Below are 14,062 nucleotides of genomic sequence, written 5' to 3'. Positions count from 1 at the left end.
TAAATTTAAAACCAAACACAACAAACATGAAACCAAACTTGTTAAAGCTAATTCTTTTCCACAAAGCGAAGACTTAAGAGTTCACTCAAAATGGTTAAGTCGGCGAAACCGGAAGTTGTTAGCAGGGAACCATCTCGCCTCGCTTGTACACGGTTTGTACAGCTGTTTCTCGTTGCTGATTTTCTGCGCAAGATGTTATCCACGATTTGCTTATATTCAACGCAGTGATGCAAACAAGCCCGCATGAAAATGATGGACTTCTTGTGTCTGTCTTATGGATAAAATAGAGCCCTGTCTCTCTTCGCCTGCGATGCGGAGACCTGACCACACTGACGACGTCCCCATAGGTCGCGCGTAGCGGATATTTTATGGACGGTGGGACGAGGGAGAGGTTGTGAGGCTGGGGAGTCGGGACATCGGCTGGGCTGCAGAGAGGAGCGTTAGCAGGCTAGCTGTGAGACTGTAGTATATCCTCTAAACAGAACAGGGACTTCTAACAGCAGCTCGGTCATCATTATGGCTACAAATGGTAACAACCCGCCGCTTGGGATGGGAGACATCATCCAGCTGAACGTCGGTGGTACAAGGTAAGCTTCATCATGATGATGGTCTTGGAAATGTGATCTTTGTTTTATCCGTGTTTGATTATAAGTGCACGTCCAAGCAGCCCTGGAGTTAATAGACTACTAGATTTTGTGTAGGTTACTAAACTCTCTTTAATAAGCACTTTCTCAGCATGTCTTTCTCCCCCTCACACACACACATACTGGGATAGCTTCAACATTTTAACCTTAAACGATATACTCATATATTAAGTCATTGGTGGTATTAAATTCACCAGTAAAGTAGTCCCTTTATTGGCATGCTCAACAATTGTTCAACTTATAATACATCCACTATTTTCATTCTCAGAAGTACACTCACTGACTCTACATATTCTGGCACAGATAATACATTTTCTATTGTGTCTTCATACTGAAGGTTCTGCACCTCCAGACAGACTCTGATGTGGATCCCAGACTCTTTCTTCTCAAGGTTTGTCAAATGTTGTCTGGATGTGAAAGCATATGAAGAGTCTGAACTGTCAGGGCAAGTGTTACTCTCACTTCACCTGTGGTCAACTAAAGAAATGAGAAGTCACTAAAATGCTGTCAGTGTTGCATTGTGGAATGTATATATTTCAACTATCTAAATATTACATAGGATTGGGTCTTATACTGTCAACATTTAGTATAAACACGATGGCAAAAAGGGAACGTAATGTCCCTACATGACCAAATGTGCGTCTTGCAAAGTGTGGACGCGTTAACCAACTAGCATGGAGTAGATTAAACTTCTCCAGACTCCCTGTGTTGAACTGTATCTTCAGCATGGATGAGTCGCACCAGAAACAGGTCAAGAAAAGAAGAGCATGCTATAGTGCATTTGCAACCCTGTAAAACAACAATCTTATTACATAATTAATGTAAAGTAGGCATGTTCCGTTCTCCTGTCTGTCTTGCTTCAGTGTCTGCTGGTTTGGTGATTTAAAACATCAAGCGATTGCAGTTACAGTAACATACAACTGGAATAATGTGAAAAAACAAGTTATGTGCATTATTTTGGCTCTTTTTTTGTTGTTAAATATGTTGTTTGTTATTATATAGTTATAAGAGAGGCAAAGGTTTTGGCTTGTATCATCCAGTATTCAACGTGAGCACTGTTACAGTCATCCCTTGTTTGAACCATTTTTTAAATTTAAAGATATGGATAAATAAATTATGTTTGTTCATCACATCGAGGTGTTTCACACATTTTCTGTTAGTTATTTCAGTGATACTCCTGCCCCATGGGGAGCCTATTTTATACAGCCTATGAGAGAAAGCTAAGGAGAAATGGATAATTGGTGCTGTGAAAATACCACATTCCTAAAGAAACTCAAACACTGAACTGAGTTCAAACTTTGACAACAGCTGACTGAGTAATGCCAGCACACCTGTCTGTCTGTCTGTCTGTCTGTCTGTCTGTCAGCCTGTCAGCCTGTCTGTCTGTCTGTCAGCCTGTCTGCCTCCAGCTGTCTGAAGTGTGCACAGCAGTCAATGTAGAAACATTCTTTTTACAAATGTGCAACATTAAACTGTAGCCAAGAGAAAACAACTTAAGGATTGTTTACTTAGCAAATAACTTGTGTGTTTACTTCAGGTTGTGGTAACATTGCTGGTAAGTGGAAATTGAGAAGTGTTTGGGTTAACTGGAGCTCTCTGTTTGTGTGTGTGTGTGTGTGTGTGTGTGTGTACATGTGTACATGTGTACATGTGTATATGTATATGTATGGGATCCAGTTTGCTGAGTGGAAGGATATCAACTCTTCGGGATGAAACTGGAGCTGTGAGTATGGCCTTTGTTGTTTCTTATAGACAAACCAGCACACTATCTGCAGGCATCATGCAACATCTGAAAACTGTCTTGAAGCTTCCCTCTGCTGTGACTCGACATCTATTCTGTTCTGTTACAAATTAATATATAATTATGTGTATGCTTACAAACATTAAAGATGAAACATTAAACAATTTGAAACCATATAATGATACAATATATCACATTCTGTGGCACACATCACACATCCAGTTTCAATAAGGAATCATCTCAGCACTACCTCATGACCTCCTCAGTATAGGTCTAAAAAAGTGAAGTGCAGGACTTTTAATTTTAAGAGACTTTTATTCAAATGGTTGATTTATACATTTTCATCAACTCACATGTTCCTTCCTTTGCAGATATTTATTGACAGGGATCCTACAGCTTTTGCACCAATTTTGAATTTTCTAAGAACCAAAGAATTAGACCTACGGTAAGAAGTCAAGACACCATTCAAATAAATCCCAGAATGTGGATCCTAGGACAATGAGGTGTTTAAACTTGTTTTTTTTCTCTGTAGAGGTGTCAACATCAGTGTCCTGCGACATGAAGCAGAGTTTTACGGAATAACACCTTTAGGTGAGTTGCAGTACATAGATCGAAATGGTTTTACCATTATTTTAAGCACTAATATGGATCCCTTTAGATATTTTATGGAAAGTCTCATATTTCATTACAAGGAGCGGATCAACACTCACTGTGTGTTAACAACTCAAAGTATATCAGCTGAGTGTGCATTTGTTATAGATGCAGCTAAAACAGCTCTCACTACTTTGACAAACGGGAAATATTGTACTGTAATGTCAAGTGTTGTTTGTGCTACTTGGCTACGCTCTGAAAGTAATTACTGTTAGTCCTATGAACTCTGAGATTGTTTAACTTCCTGTTTCAATGTTTGTAACTTCCCGGCATTGTCTGTACTTGAATGGGAAAGTTACCTTTGTGAAAACCAATCACTTGCTTAGAGTCATAATGTGCAAAGCATTAATCTAATCCAATAGAAGTGAGTTACACCCGATCTCAGTTACAGCAGAAAGGCAGGATTTAAATAGTTGTGTGTGATTTTAAGAAAATAGAAAAATAAAGAAATAGAATATAAGGTTTAAAATACACTGAACAAAGTGATTTATCATTACATCAACTACTCAAATGTTCTATAATAATTGAATAAGTTGACAGTTAATGTTAAAAAATCTCTTTCACGTGACTCTGGTCATCATAGACTCTTTGTAGTGTTTGTGTGTGTGTGCCTGTACCAATGTGTGTTTATGTGTGCAGTGCGGCGTCTGCTGCTGTGTGAGGAGCTGGACCGCTCATCATGTGGCAGTGTTCTCTTCCATGGTTACCTGCCGCCTCCAGGTAAGGACATAAAACTGTGCAGTACAGATATTAAAGTAAAACGATGAAAACCTCTTACCGTGAACTGAATAACAAACGGGTGTTTCAAAAACAAACTCATGAAAGCGGTGACAGAAAAAAAACATAGTCTGCAGAAATGTCTGTATCATACTCTCAGTGCATGTTTCCTTTCACAGCGATCCCCGCGCGTAAGCCGAGCCCTGCTCCAGCGGCCTCGTCTGATGAGCATCCGGGTCCGGGTGGAGCTGAGGGCTTCACCCGTGTTGGTCCTCCTCCCCACCCTTCCCTCTCACCTGGAACAGATGGCAACCACAAACTGGGTGAGTAGCCTTTGGCAGGTTTATGCAGCTGTGTCCAAATGTAAAAGAAAAAAAAACAAGTTAAAGCTGTAAATTTTAACCATAGATGCAACTGTTGTGTGGCAGAAAGCCATCTCTGTTAAAAGTGCATCTTAACATAATAAAGCAAGCAGCAAATGTAAAAAGGACTGTTGTGTTGATGACGAGCTGTCAGTTGGACTCTGTGTCACTGTCTGTTGTATGAGCATGCTGTGTAGGTCTGGATTTCTGTATGTTTGTATGTTTCACATCTGTATGTGTGTGATACACACTCTAAATGGGAGTGTGTGTGTGTGTTTCAGTGTGTGTGTGCTTTAATGCTGCAGCTAATGTGACCTGACACATCCTTTTAGCTAACAGCCCTGACTGAGGTAGCCTAGTTTCACATCAGCCCGCTCTTTGTTGAGGATGACATCAGAGTGTAGTGAGCTGCAATAAACAAAGAGAGAGTGTGCTCTGGACTGATGTAGAGGAACTTGAGAGCCGATCTCTTCTTGCTTCTAGACCTTTTCGTTTCATTGCACTCAGTGTGACTGTCAGGCATTGAAAGCAGTGTGTTTGTCCGTGTTCTGTCTGTATGTGTGTAGGTCCAGTTGTCGACCCCAGGAAAGTGCTGATCGTAGCGGGACACCACAACTGGATTGTAGCAGCTTATGCTCACTTTGTAATCTGCTACAGGTAATAAACCTGGCTGGTTAAAATATATCTCATCCACTCTTTGGTTCATAAGGGGGGGACTTTAAATTATTCACAATGGGAGGGTTATTATCTCTGAGGTTTCACATTTCTCACTTAAGGCTCCTCTTTTTGTAGCAGCACACGAGCTGTTACTTTGGCTCTTCACTTGTTTAGTGCAAATTAGCTACAACTGGGTTATGCATTGTTAACATACGAATGTGAGATAACGCTGATGTATAAGGCTGAGGCAAAGAAAGCTGAAACACTCACAACACTCTCCACAATGGAGAGTGAGAGAAAAAGCACGGTCAATAGTGTGTTGGTGTGTGCGTCTGACACTACAGGATAAAGGAATCTTCTGGATGGCAGCAGGTGTTTTCCTCCCCTTACCTTGACCGGACCATTGAGCGCATTGCACTTAATGCCAAGGTGGTGGGCGGCCCACACGGAGACAAGGACAAGATGGTGGCGGCTGCGTCTGAAAGCAGCATCATCCTCTGGAGCATCCAAGACGGAGGCAGCGGCAATGAGATAGGTAAACAGAGAGATACATATGTGTCTGTTTTATTACTGTTCCTCCCGATGCTACGTGACTCTAAGAAGTGCTGTACAGACAGGGAAACACCTTGATATTCTGTTGGGATGGTACAAACTATTGTTTAATTGTACATAATTGCACCACTTCAAATGATCACACCAGAATGTACTTTATCCATAAATGACTCTACGTGGTGGTTTTAGCTGTTCACCCTCGTACAGCAAGGAAACAGGATATGAAGTGTTCATGTTCAAAGATGCAATAAAATGCAGAAAGAGTGGTTATGAAAAGATTGGACACCTTCAGTTAAGTGGGGAGCTGACCTCCTGCACTCTGTGACTTTAGCCTTCACTCCCCTCACACTACCTCCTCTGTCTCCCTGTCACCCCAGGTGTGTTCAGTCTGGGCGTACCTGTGGATGATCTCTTCTTCATCGGGAACCAGCTGGTGGCTACGAGCCACACAGGGAAAGTTGGGGTGTGGAATGCTGTCACACAGCACTGGCAGGTAGGAGGGTATGTTTGTGTGTGTGTGTGTGTGTGTGTGTGTGTGAGAGTAGATATATAGTCGAGGACTGGTTAAACATGTTTGTGTTTAAATGTTCTATTAAAACGGTGAATTTTCAGAAAGGGTTTGAGGTCTCAATGAGTGTTTAAGCAAAGTTTACAGTATTTCTCCACCACCATTTGCACATTTTAAACAAAGTATCTACAAAGATTTTCTGTTTGACTCATTGTTGGTTGTATTTTGTTTGTATCTGTCAGGTTCAAGACGTGGTTCCTATCACCAGTTGTGACACAGCAGGATCCTTCCTTCTTCTGGGCTGTAACAATGGCTCTATCTACTACATAGGTACACACACACACACACACACACACACACACACACACACACACACACACACACACACACACAGACAGTAATTAAAGGGATTTAATTCTGATGCATTAACATTTTTTTTCTTTTGCTCTTCAGACATGCAAAAGTTTCCTCTAAGGATGAAGGATAACGATCTATTAGTGACAGAGCTTTATCATGACCCTTCAAACGATGCCATCACCGCCCTGTCTGTCTACCTCACACCTAAAACCAGTCAGTAATCCAACAGTATTGTCTTTCTCCTATTGGAAAAAAAAAATCTAATTTAAAAATTGTATTCTGGCATTTATACCTGTCTTTTTTTTTTTATCTCTCTCTGCTCTTAGGTGTGAGTGGGAACTGGATAGAGATAGCCTATGGGACGAGCAGCGGTGCAGTGAGAGTCATCGTTCAGCACCCAGAGACAGTAGGATCAGGGCCTCAGCTCTTTCAGACATTCACTGTGCACAGGAGCCCCGTGACCAAGATCATGCTGTCTGAGAAACATCTGGTATCAGGTGAGGAGGGAGTAATGTATTTCAGACGACAGAGCTGGTCCAGAAAAAAAAGGATAAGCCGACAGTGGACTTATCGTCCCTTATGTTCTGTTCTTTTGTTCTCTTTTTTTTTTTTTTTTTTTGCATTTTGTGTATACTTGTGATTAAAATGGTGTGTGATGTGATGGTTCTTTGTCTGTGCATGTCAGTGTGTGCAGACAACAACCATGTTAGGACATGGACTGTGACCCGGTTCAGAGGGATGATCTCGACCCAACCGGGCTCCACCCCTCTGGCTTCCTTCAAAATACTATCCCTGGAAGAGACGGAGAGCCACGGGAGCTACTGCTCTGGGAACGATATCGGTAAGAAAGAAGGATCATGTAAAATAGAAGAAGAGGGTAAGGGTGGTTTCATTTATGACGAGGACAAGAAGGATTATCTGATGCTGTGGTGCTTGGAGGAGAGACACAGATGTTGAGGTGACATGACTAATGATGCTTGGATCTTTATTTTTACATTACGATTGAGTAGATATCTGGTACACTTAAATATGAAGATTTGTGCTACAAGCTTTACATTTAATAATGGCCACTTAAAGGAAACAGGATCCAGTTTAAATGTAACTTGATTGAATAGCTTCTAATAAGACTGATAATGAATTAATCATTTATTTACAAGCTTCCTTGGACTGCATCTCTAAAAAGAAATCTATTTTTTTCTATTCTATATTTTCTATTTTGTAAATATGTAGTTTTTATTGTACTCTGAGAGGGTTTTTCTGTACTTAGAATGTATTCTGTCTACATAAATGTGTTTATTTCCTTGGCTGGACAGATACAAGCAGCATTTCACTGCACATTGTACCGTGTTAAATTTTGTGTGTGACGATTAAAAGTTTAGAATTTGAATAGGGTACGACTTTTCTTCTTCTCTCAGGTCCGTTTGGAGAGAGAGACGATCAGCAGGTTTTCATACAGAAGGTCATACCCATCACAAACAAACTGTTTGTGAGGCTGTCATCTACTGGAAAGAGGTAAAATATTCTAACTCTCTCAAAAATGTGCCTTATTCTTTTCTTAGTTTTATAATCTGGGAGGTTGGAGAACGGTGAAATCTCACTTGACGTCTATTTCTAAATGTCTAAACTTCTATTTGACCTATGTATGGAGCTTGAATTTGTTTGTATTTGAAGGCTCTATGTTGACGTGTGTGTGTTTGTCAGGATCTGTGAGGTGCAGTCTGTAGATGGCACCACCATATCTTGCTTCATGGTACGAGAGTGTGAGGGCTCCAGCCGGATGGGATCCCGTCCTCGACGCTATCTTTTCACCGGTCACGGCAACGGAAGCATCCAAATGTGGGACCTGACAACGGCGATGGACACGGCCAACAAAGGAGAGGAGAGGAAGAGAGAGGGTGAGGAAAGAGAGACAGAAGGAGGAGAGAGAGTGATAGAAGTGTATACATGTGTTCTGAAGCTGCTCTTGTGTTTATAGATGCAGGCGGGCCAACAGAAGAAGAGCTGCTGCAGCTGTTGGACCAATGTGACCTGAGCACCTCTCGCTGTGCTACACCAAATATAAGCCCCGCCCCCTCTGTCCTGCACCACACACGCCTCCGGGAGTCCTGCTCAAGGTGAGAATGAAACACTTACAATGACAAAGACGTATAACTACGTAGTAGGAATAGACAACATAATGAGGTAGTAATCTACCATGACCTCCACACTTCACCTTCTGAACTTTCAGCCAGTACTGAATCATCTTTGCATGTACACATGAAATAAGGCACTCCTTGAGTTAATTTGTTCTATGGTTTTCAAACATGTGATCATAATTGTGCAAAGATTTATTTCCCCAGCCATGAAGCTGTTTCATCCCCGTCTCTCTCTTTCATTGTTTGCAGTCTGCAGCTACAGGCCCAGGAGCCAATCCCTGAGAGTCAGGCTACTTACGGAGCAGTGAGACCCTACAGAGAGAGCCCCCTGCTGGCCCGCGCACGGAGAACTGAGTCCTTCCACAGCTACCGGTCTGTTCAACTAAATTCAAAAATCCTCAGTGACCTCTATGGCTATGAAGCCATATCGATTTTTTTTTTCTCGATTTTCGTTCTTGATAACTACTGACTAGATTCAGAACTAATTAAAGCAAAGCTAAGAGCATTGACTAGATACCGTGAGGATAACATTTATATTATGAATTGGAGGACTTGAAGATAACCATATTGCACCTCATCCAAAAGAGCCAGATTACATTTACAATTGTCCATGATTCCTGTTTACTTAAAAATTGTGTTTAATCAAATAATTCAGCCAAAGAAAGTGAAGTTTTGCATCGCTCCACTAGTACCTGATTTTAAACTGCAGTCCCCCGGAGAGTATTTATGCCTGAATCTGAATTTGCTTTGACATTCCTTCTTTTCATAGAGACTTCCAAAACTTCAGCCTGAGTCGAGGCATCCTGGACTCCCAGGGCCCCAGCCAGCCCCCCGACACCCGGCGCTCACTCTGTGACTTTGGGTCTGAGGACAGCGAGAGGAGAGCGTCAGCTATGGAACTCTGGGCCTGTCGAACAGCTAGCTCCAACTCTCATACATCCATTGCAGGTTTGATGACTGCTGGTGTTTGCGGGTTGAAAGCAGAAGGTGCTCAAGAATCTCCACGGCAACCACCTGACAGCCCTATTCCTGGAGGTGACGTTAGGCGAAAGGTACTCCCTCAGCCAGAGGAGGGAGATGGTTCAGGATCAGGTGGAGAGGGTGTAAAGGCAGAGGGCGGTGTGAGGAAGAGAGGAGTACTAGAAGGAGGCTTTCTTGGTAGGAAGAGGGCTCCCCCAGTACCCCACCTCTCCTCCCTCCCCTCTGGATCTGATGGAGGAGGCAGCGACTCATCATCAAATGCCTCCCCTTCCCCAACCAAACTTTCCTCCTCCTCCTCCACCTCACCTCGACATAGGAAGCTGGCCCCTGAGCTTTCCAATCAGGACAGCTGTTTGTGACGGCGCACTGTGGCCACCCCTACCCTCTTCATACTCAGATTTTAGAGGAATCATCTTGTAGGAGGTGTTCTGTAGGGGCATGTTGAAACTGAGACCTGGTAATCACAGCGGAGGAGGAATATGGCATCAATTACAGGACTTCTCCATCCACTCTATTGAAGGTTTTTTAATGGGTCATGATGTAACTGGAGAGTGGACCTTCCTCTTATGGACGCCACACTGATGAGTTGTATCTGAGGTCAGGTCATTTTTACTCAGTTTGCTTCGAACACTGAAAAGTCAGTGGAACTTTAGCATGGCGTCTTACTTTTGACTTTAAATTCTGTCGTGCAGCATGAGCTAAGAGCATGCTATCTCAGCCGGGAGAGGAGTGCATTTTGTTTTTGATCATTTAAAAGATTTCATGTTCTGACACACACAAATCTGCTGGTTACAACTGGAGATCCAACTTTTGGAGTTTGCTTTTGGAGTTGGTTTGAAGCCTTCACAGATGGCTGATGTCTGAAGGCAGCACATTTAGAATCTGCAGCCTCTTTTCTCAGTTAGTCCAGCAGAACTGCTGAAGTCGATTTCTCTCCCTGTTTTAAGGTTGTTTATATCTTATCAACAGTTATTGGAAACAAAAATGAATCAACAAAGTCCAGCCTACACATGAACGTGTTTGTTTGGACCTTAACTCTGGTAGAGATTCATACACAACTCATTTAAAATGAAATGAAATCAAAAACTGCACATGAATAACATTTCATTTGATTTACATTAATTTCATGGCTGGACTGAAACAAACATCACTAAAATATTCTTTATACAACAATTACAATTTTAGAAAGCAGCTAATCTTCTCATTTAAGATGCTGAAACCAGCAGATCTTTTCAATGGTTTAAATATTTACTAACAGTTTAATTTCCTTTTGGATTTTTCAAAAGGTTCAGGCCCCTTTAAATGACAAAAGTCTTGACCATGTGAGTGTCTGACACTGTGTGTCAAATTTCTGCTTTAACTGACCGTGAACGTGTTTCAAACCCAGACTTTGGCAGCTACTTGAATCTAAATGCTGCAGCCAGAGACACAATGGTAAAAGCTAAAGCACTGACACCAGGTCAGATTCCTCTTCCAGTGTGCAGTGAATGTGGCTGCTTGACAGGATAGTGACATCTTGGTTACAACAAAGATTAAGACACAAAACACCAAAACTAACAAGTTCTGACATGGAAGCATCAGGAACAGCAAATGTTGATGTCTGTTCTGAATAGTATCTGGTCATCTGCATTATTACCTGCGAGAAGTCAAATCTTCTTTTAACAAAGGCAAAGACCTGAAAACTCTGACCCCCTCCATAGTAGACATTACACCTCATCATCACAGGAAAAGCTCAGGTGTGACAAATGTTTTCAGCTATGATACAGGTCATTCAAATATCAGAACGAGGTACATTAGTCAGCAGTTTTCAACGATAAAAACACTTTAAACTAGCTCACCTTATTAGATCACAGTTATGTAATAAATGTCACTTTAACCTTTCTTTTGGCAAATGTCTGCCATGAAAAATGTCAAGTCCAGTGCAGAAGTACGAGGCAATATCATTTAACATATTCTATGGAAGTGAACCTGGAGCCTACAGTTTGAGCTAGGTAGGTGGAGTAAGATTTTAAGTAGAGATCGAGTGGAGAGAAATCATTTATTCAAATCAGCGGTGGTGCCTCTGCAAGGTGACATACCTTATTATTTACAGTGCAATTTATTTTTTTTACAGTTTACAAGGACCTACACTACATCACTTTACTCTGAAAAATATTTAAATGTGTCTTGTTTTAGTTTTGGATGACTGTTGCAGTGCCTTATTTAACTTGTGTGACCGTTATCAGCCTGTGTGATTCTGACCAAAGGCGTGTGAAGGCTGGAACATTGTGGAGCCACATTATGGACCTGTCTGCTCTGACTCCTCATATAATTGTCTCATGATGGACTGACACCAGGCCAAATGTAATTCTACCAGTGGTTGCTTTTATTGAAATGACTTGCATATAAAATCATTACCCCCTGTTTTAAATAAATGTAAATGATATTGACCCAGGTTTAAAGTGAAACATCCAAACTTCAATGAAAAACTTAGAGGATCTTAGACATGCTTTGTAACGTTCGAGTCTACAGGGGTAAATGTGAAAGTATGTTAGGTAGGGAAAGGAAAACAACACACCTTTGTCATGAAGTTATAAAGAGAGCTGAAAGTAAGATGACAGAAAGCTTGATGAGGTAACATCTGCTTTACTGGTTCATCCCTCTGTGAGATCTGTGCAAGCTGTTTGTCAGGGAACAGTGAAAGAAGCCACACCAGCTCTGTGTATCTACGGTACTTTATAATATCACTTTGGAGAACCCTGAAAAAAAAGGTGATGTAAAAAAAAAAAAAAAAAGATTTGCCAAATCAGGCAGCTGTATAACCTTTATTTTATTATCTATTTTGACTACATGCTTTTTAATTCAGCGTTGCAAGACGAACTGATCACGTGGTCTCTGCTTGCCTGTACAAAGATTTACCTTTAGTCCCACATATTACCTGTGTGTAACGTAAACATACATAATCAAAACAAAGTCCTAATGAGGACGCATTGATGTGTGTGCTGATGTTGAATCTTACACTGTTATCCATTACATATTGTTGATAATCATATATTGTTACATTTACATGCTATTGGACCTAACAGCATTTGCACTTGCACTATTCAGACTAATATGAAAGCAACTTGCTAGTGTTTATTTTATATAAAAAAAAATATGAAGTTTGAAGTATATTCTGCACATAACTGTTTTAACTGTCCTTATCTGTTGTCCCTCACTTTCTCTCTGGCTATGTTTACAATATATTACAGCCACATGTTAGTGAGCTGAAACAAATACGATCTGTTTGTTTCAACAGCCCCGTACTTCAGTGTCTTACATCATGTATGTGAGCTGCTTTATGCTGTAATATTATTTACAAATGCCTATAATATCGATCAAATAGTTTTGACATTTAACTTTGAGTCTCAATGTTGTTTACATTAAAACTGTGTTCACTGAAAACTCTAAGCAGCTGACAAGAACTCTCTGAAGAGTTGCATTGACCATTGTGAAATAAATGTGTTGTCGTTTATCCATTCTTACAACGTTTTTCTTTTTAATGTAAAAACTCTAAACTAACTCCAGTCCAGTTTTCACGTCAGTTCAACTGATGAAGAGTAAATGAAATTATGGTGTGAATTATTTGTCCCTCATGAGTGTCTATGAGAGCATGCATTTATAGAAAAAGGGAGTTTTTTTATCTGCCCTTTTACCTTTTCAAACTAGGCTCAGTACAAGAGGCCAGCAGGCTGAAACACATGCTGCCTCTCACCGCGGACTTGTTAGCCTATGATTTGTGAGAATAAGCTGCCAGAGTGCACACGTTTAGTTGTTTTGGGCGTCCGAGGTGTGTGCGTGTGTGTGTGTGTGTGTGTGTGTGTGTGTGTGTGTGTGTGTGTGTGTGTGTGTGTGTGTGTGTCCCAAACCCTTCCATTTCACTAACCTTCCCGTTCAGACAGTCTCCTCTCTGAGACGCCGTCTGTCGTCATCATGATTTATGAGTTTAATAAAACCGTGTGTGTGTGTGTGTGTGTGTGTGTGTGCGCGTGTGTGTGTGCGTGTGCGTGCGTGTGTGTGCGCGCGCGCGCGTGTGTGTGCGCGCGTGCCTCACGGCCATACTGTCCCTTACAATCACTCCACAAGCCTTCTTTTCACAGCCTCTCCCTCCCTGCGTAGCTGACAATAGCTGTGAATGTGGCTGTGAATGTTTTAGAAGTGTCCTTGTCAGGCTGCTGTCCTTGAGCGAGGGCACGCTTGTTACTGCCAGTTTGTTAATTTTAAACTTGGCGTGATGTTCCCTAAAGGGACGCAGGAGCAAAAACTAAATTACTGCATAGTTTTGATGGAGATAGCGTCCCTCTGTGTTTGTGACTGCGCAGCTGACAACACGTCTGGGTTTTACTAACTCAGCAGATGAGTCTTCCTAAAATCACGTTTCAACTTCAGCTAGATCCCCATGAGCAGTCTGAGTCTCTGTGAGGAGCCAATTCAAACAGAGCAGTTCTAATGTATCATAGTCGTGTTCATCCATTTATTATCACTGTGTTATAACAAGGTACCAGTTCAATCGCTTCTTTATATGACAAAATGTGTCTGTAATGCTAAATATCCGAGGAGTGCGTTCCTCATTTCTGCACCCACGTAGCACGATAATCATTTAACTGTTAGTGCAAACTATTAAGCTTCCTGTAGCGTGTTTCTTCAAGAAAAGTGAATATGTAATCCAAATGGTACTCACTTGATGAAAGAACTAATATATCGTGTGGAGTTTGGTCCTCTCTCAATGCAACACATGA

General features: G+C 41.4%; 1 protein-coding gene across 1 annotated transcript; it reads left to right on the top strand.

Moving 5' to 3' along the window:
- Window positions 1–158: 158 nt before the first annotated feature.
- kctd3 (potassium channel tetramerization domain containing 3) lies at window positions 159–12,798 on the top strand. The gene is made up of 19 exons (XM_020649102.3): window positions 159–587; window positions 982–1,035; window positions 2,322–2,367; window positions 2,757–2,830; window positions 2,918–2,976; window positions 3,676–3,756; window positions 3,933–4,076; window positions 4,682–4,772; window positions 5,117–5,307; window positions 5,702–5,817; window positions 6,075–6,162; window positions 6,286–6,402; window positions 6,516–6,686; window positions 6,875–7,030; window positions 7,605–7,701; window positions 7,891–8,084; window positions 8,165–8,303; window positions 8,574–8,696; window positions 9,094–12,798. Exons 1-19 carry the CDS (start codon window positions 517–519, stop codon window positions 9,662–9,664), a joined length of 2,583 nt encoding a protein of 860 aa, XP_020504758.1. The 5' UTR covers window positions 159–516; the 3' UTR covers window positions 9,665–12,798.
- Window positions 12,799–14,062: the final 1,264 nt, after the last annotated feature.

Source organism: Labrus bergylta, chromosome 3, assembly GCF_963930695.1.
Source record: "Labrus bergylta chromosome 3, fLabBer1.1, whole genome shotgun sequence".
Lineage (NCBI taxonomy): Eukaryota > Metazoa > Chordata > Actinopteri > Labriformes > Labridae > Labrus > Labrus bergylta.
Note: the sequence above shows the minus strand (reverse complement) of the source record. Positions and strands in the feature narration are given on the sequence as shown.

Bases quoted from the DNA above. Each gene is read 5' to 3' on its own strand.
- kctd3 (XM_020649102.3), top strand. From the start codon at position 517: ATGGCTACAAATGGTAACAACCCGCCGCTTGGGATGGGAGACATCATC. The intron at 2,831-2,917 runs GTAAGAAGTCAA...TTTTCTCTGTAG, and splicing joins ACCAAAGAATTAGACCTACG to AGGTGTCAACATCAGTGTCC. The intron at 6,687-6,874 runs GTGAGGAGGGAG...TGTGCATGTCAG, and splicing joins TGAGAAACATCTGGTATCAG to TGTGTGCAGACAACAACCAT.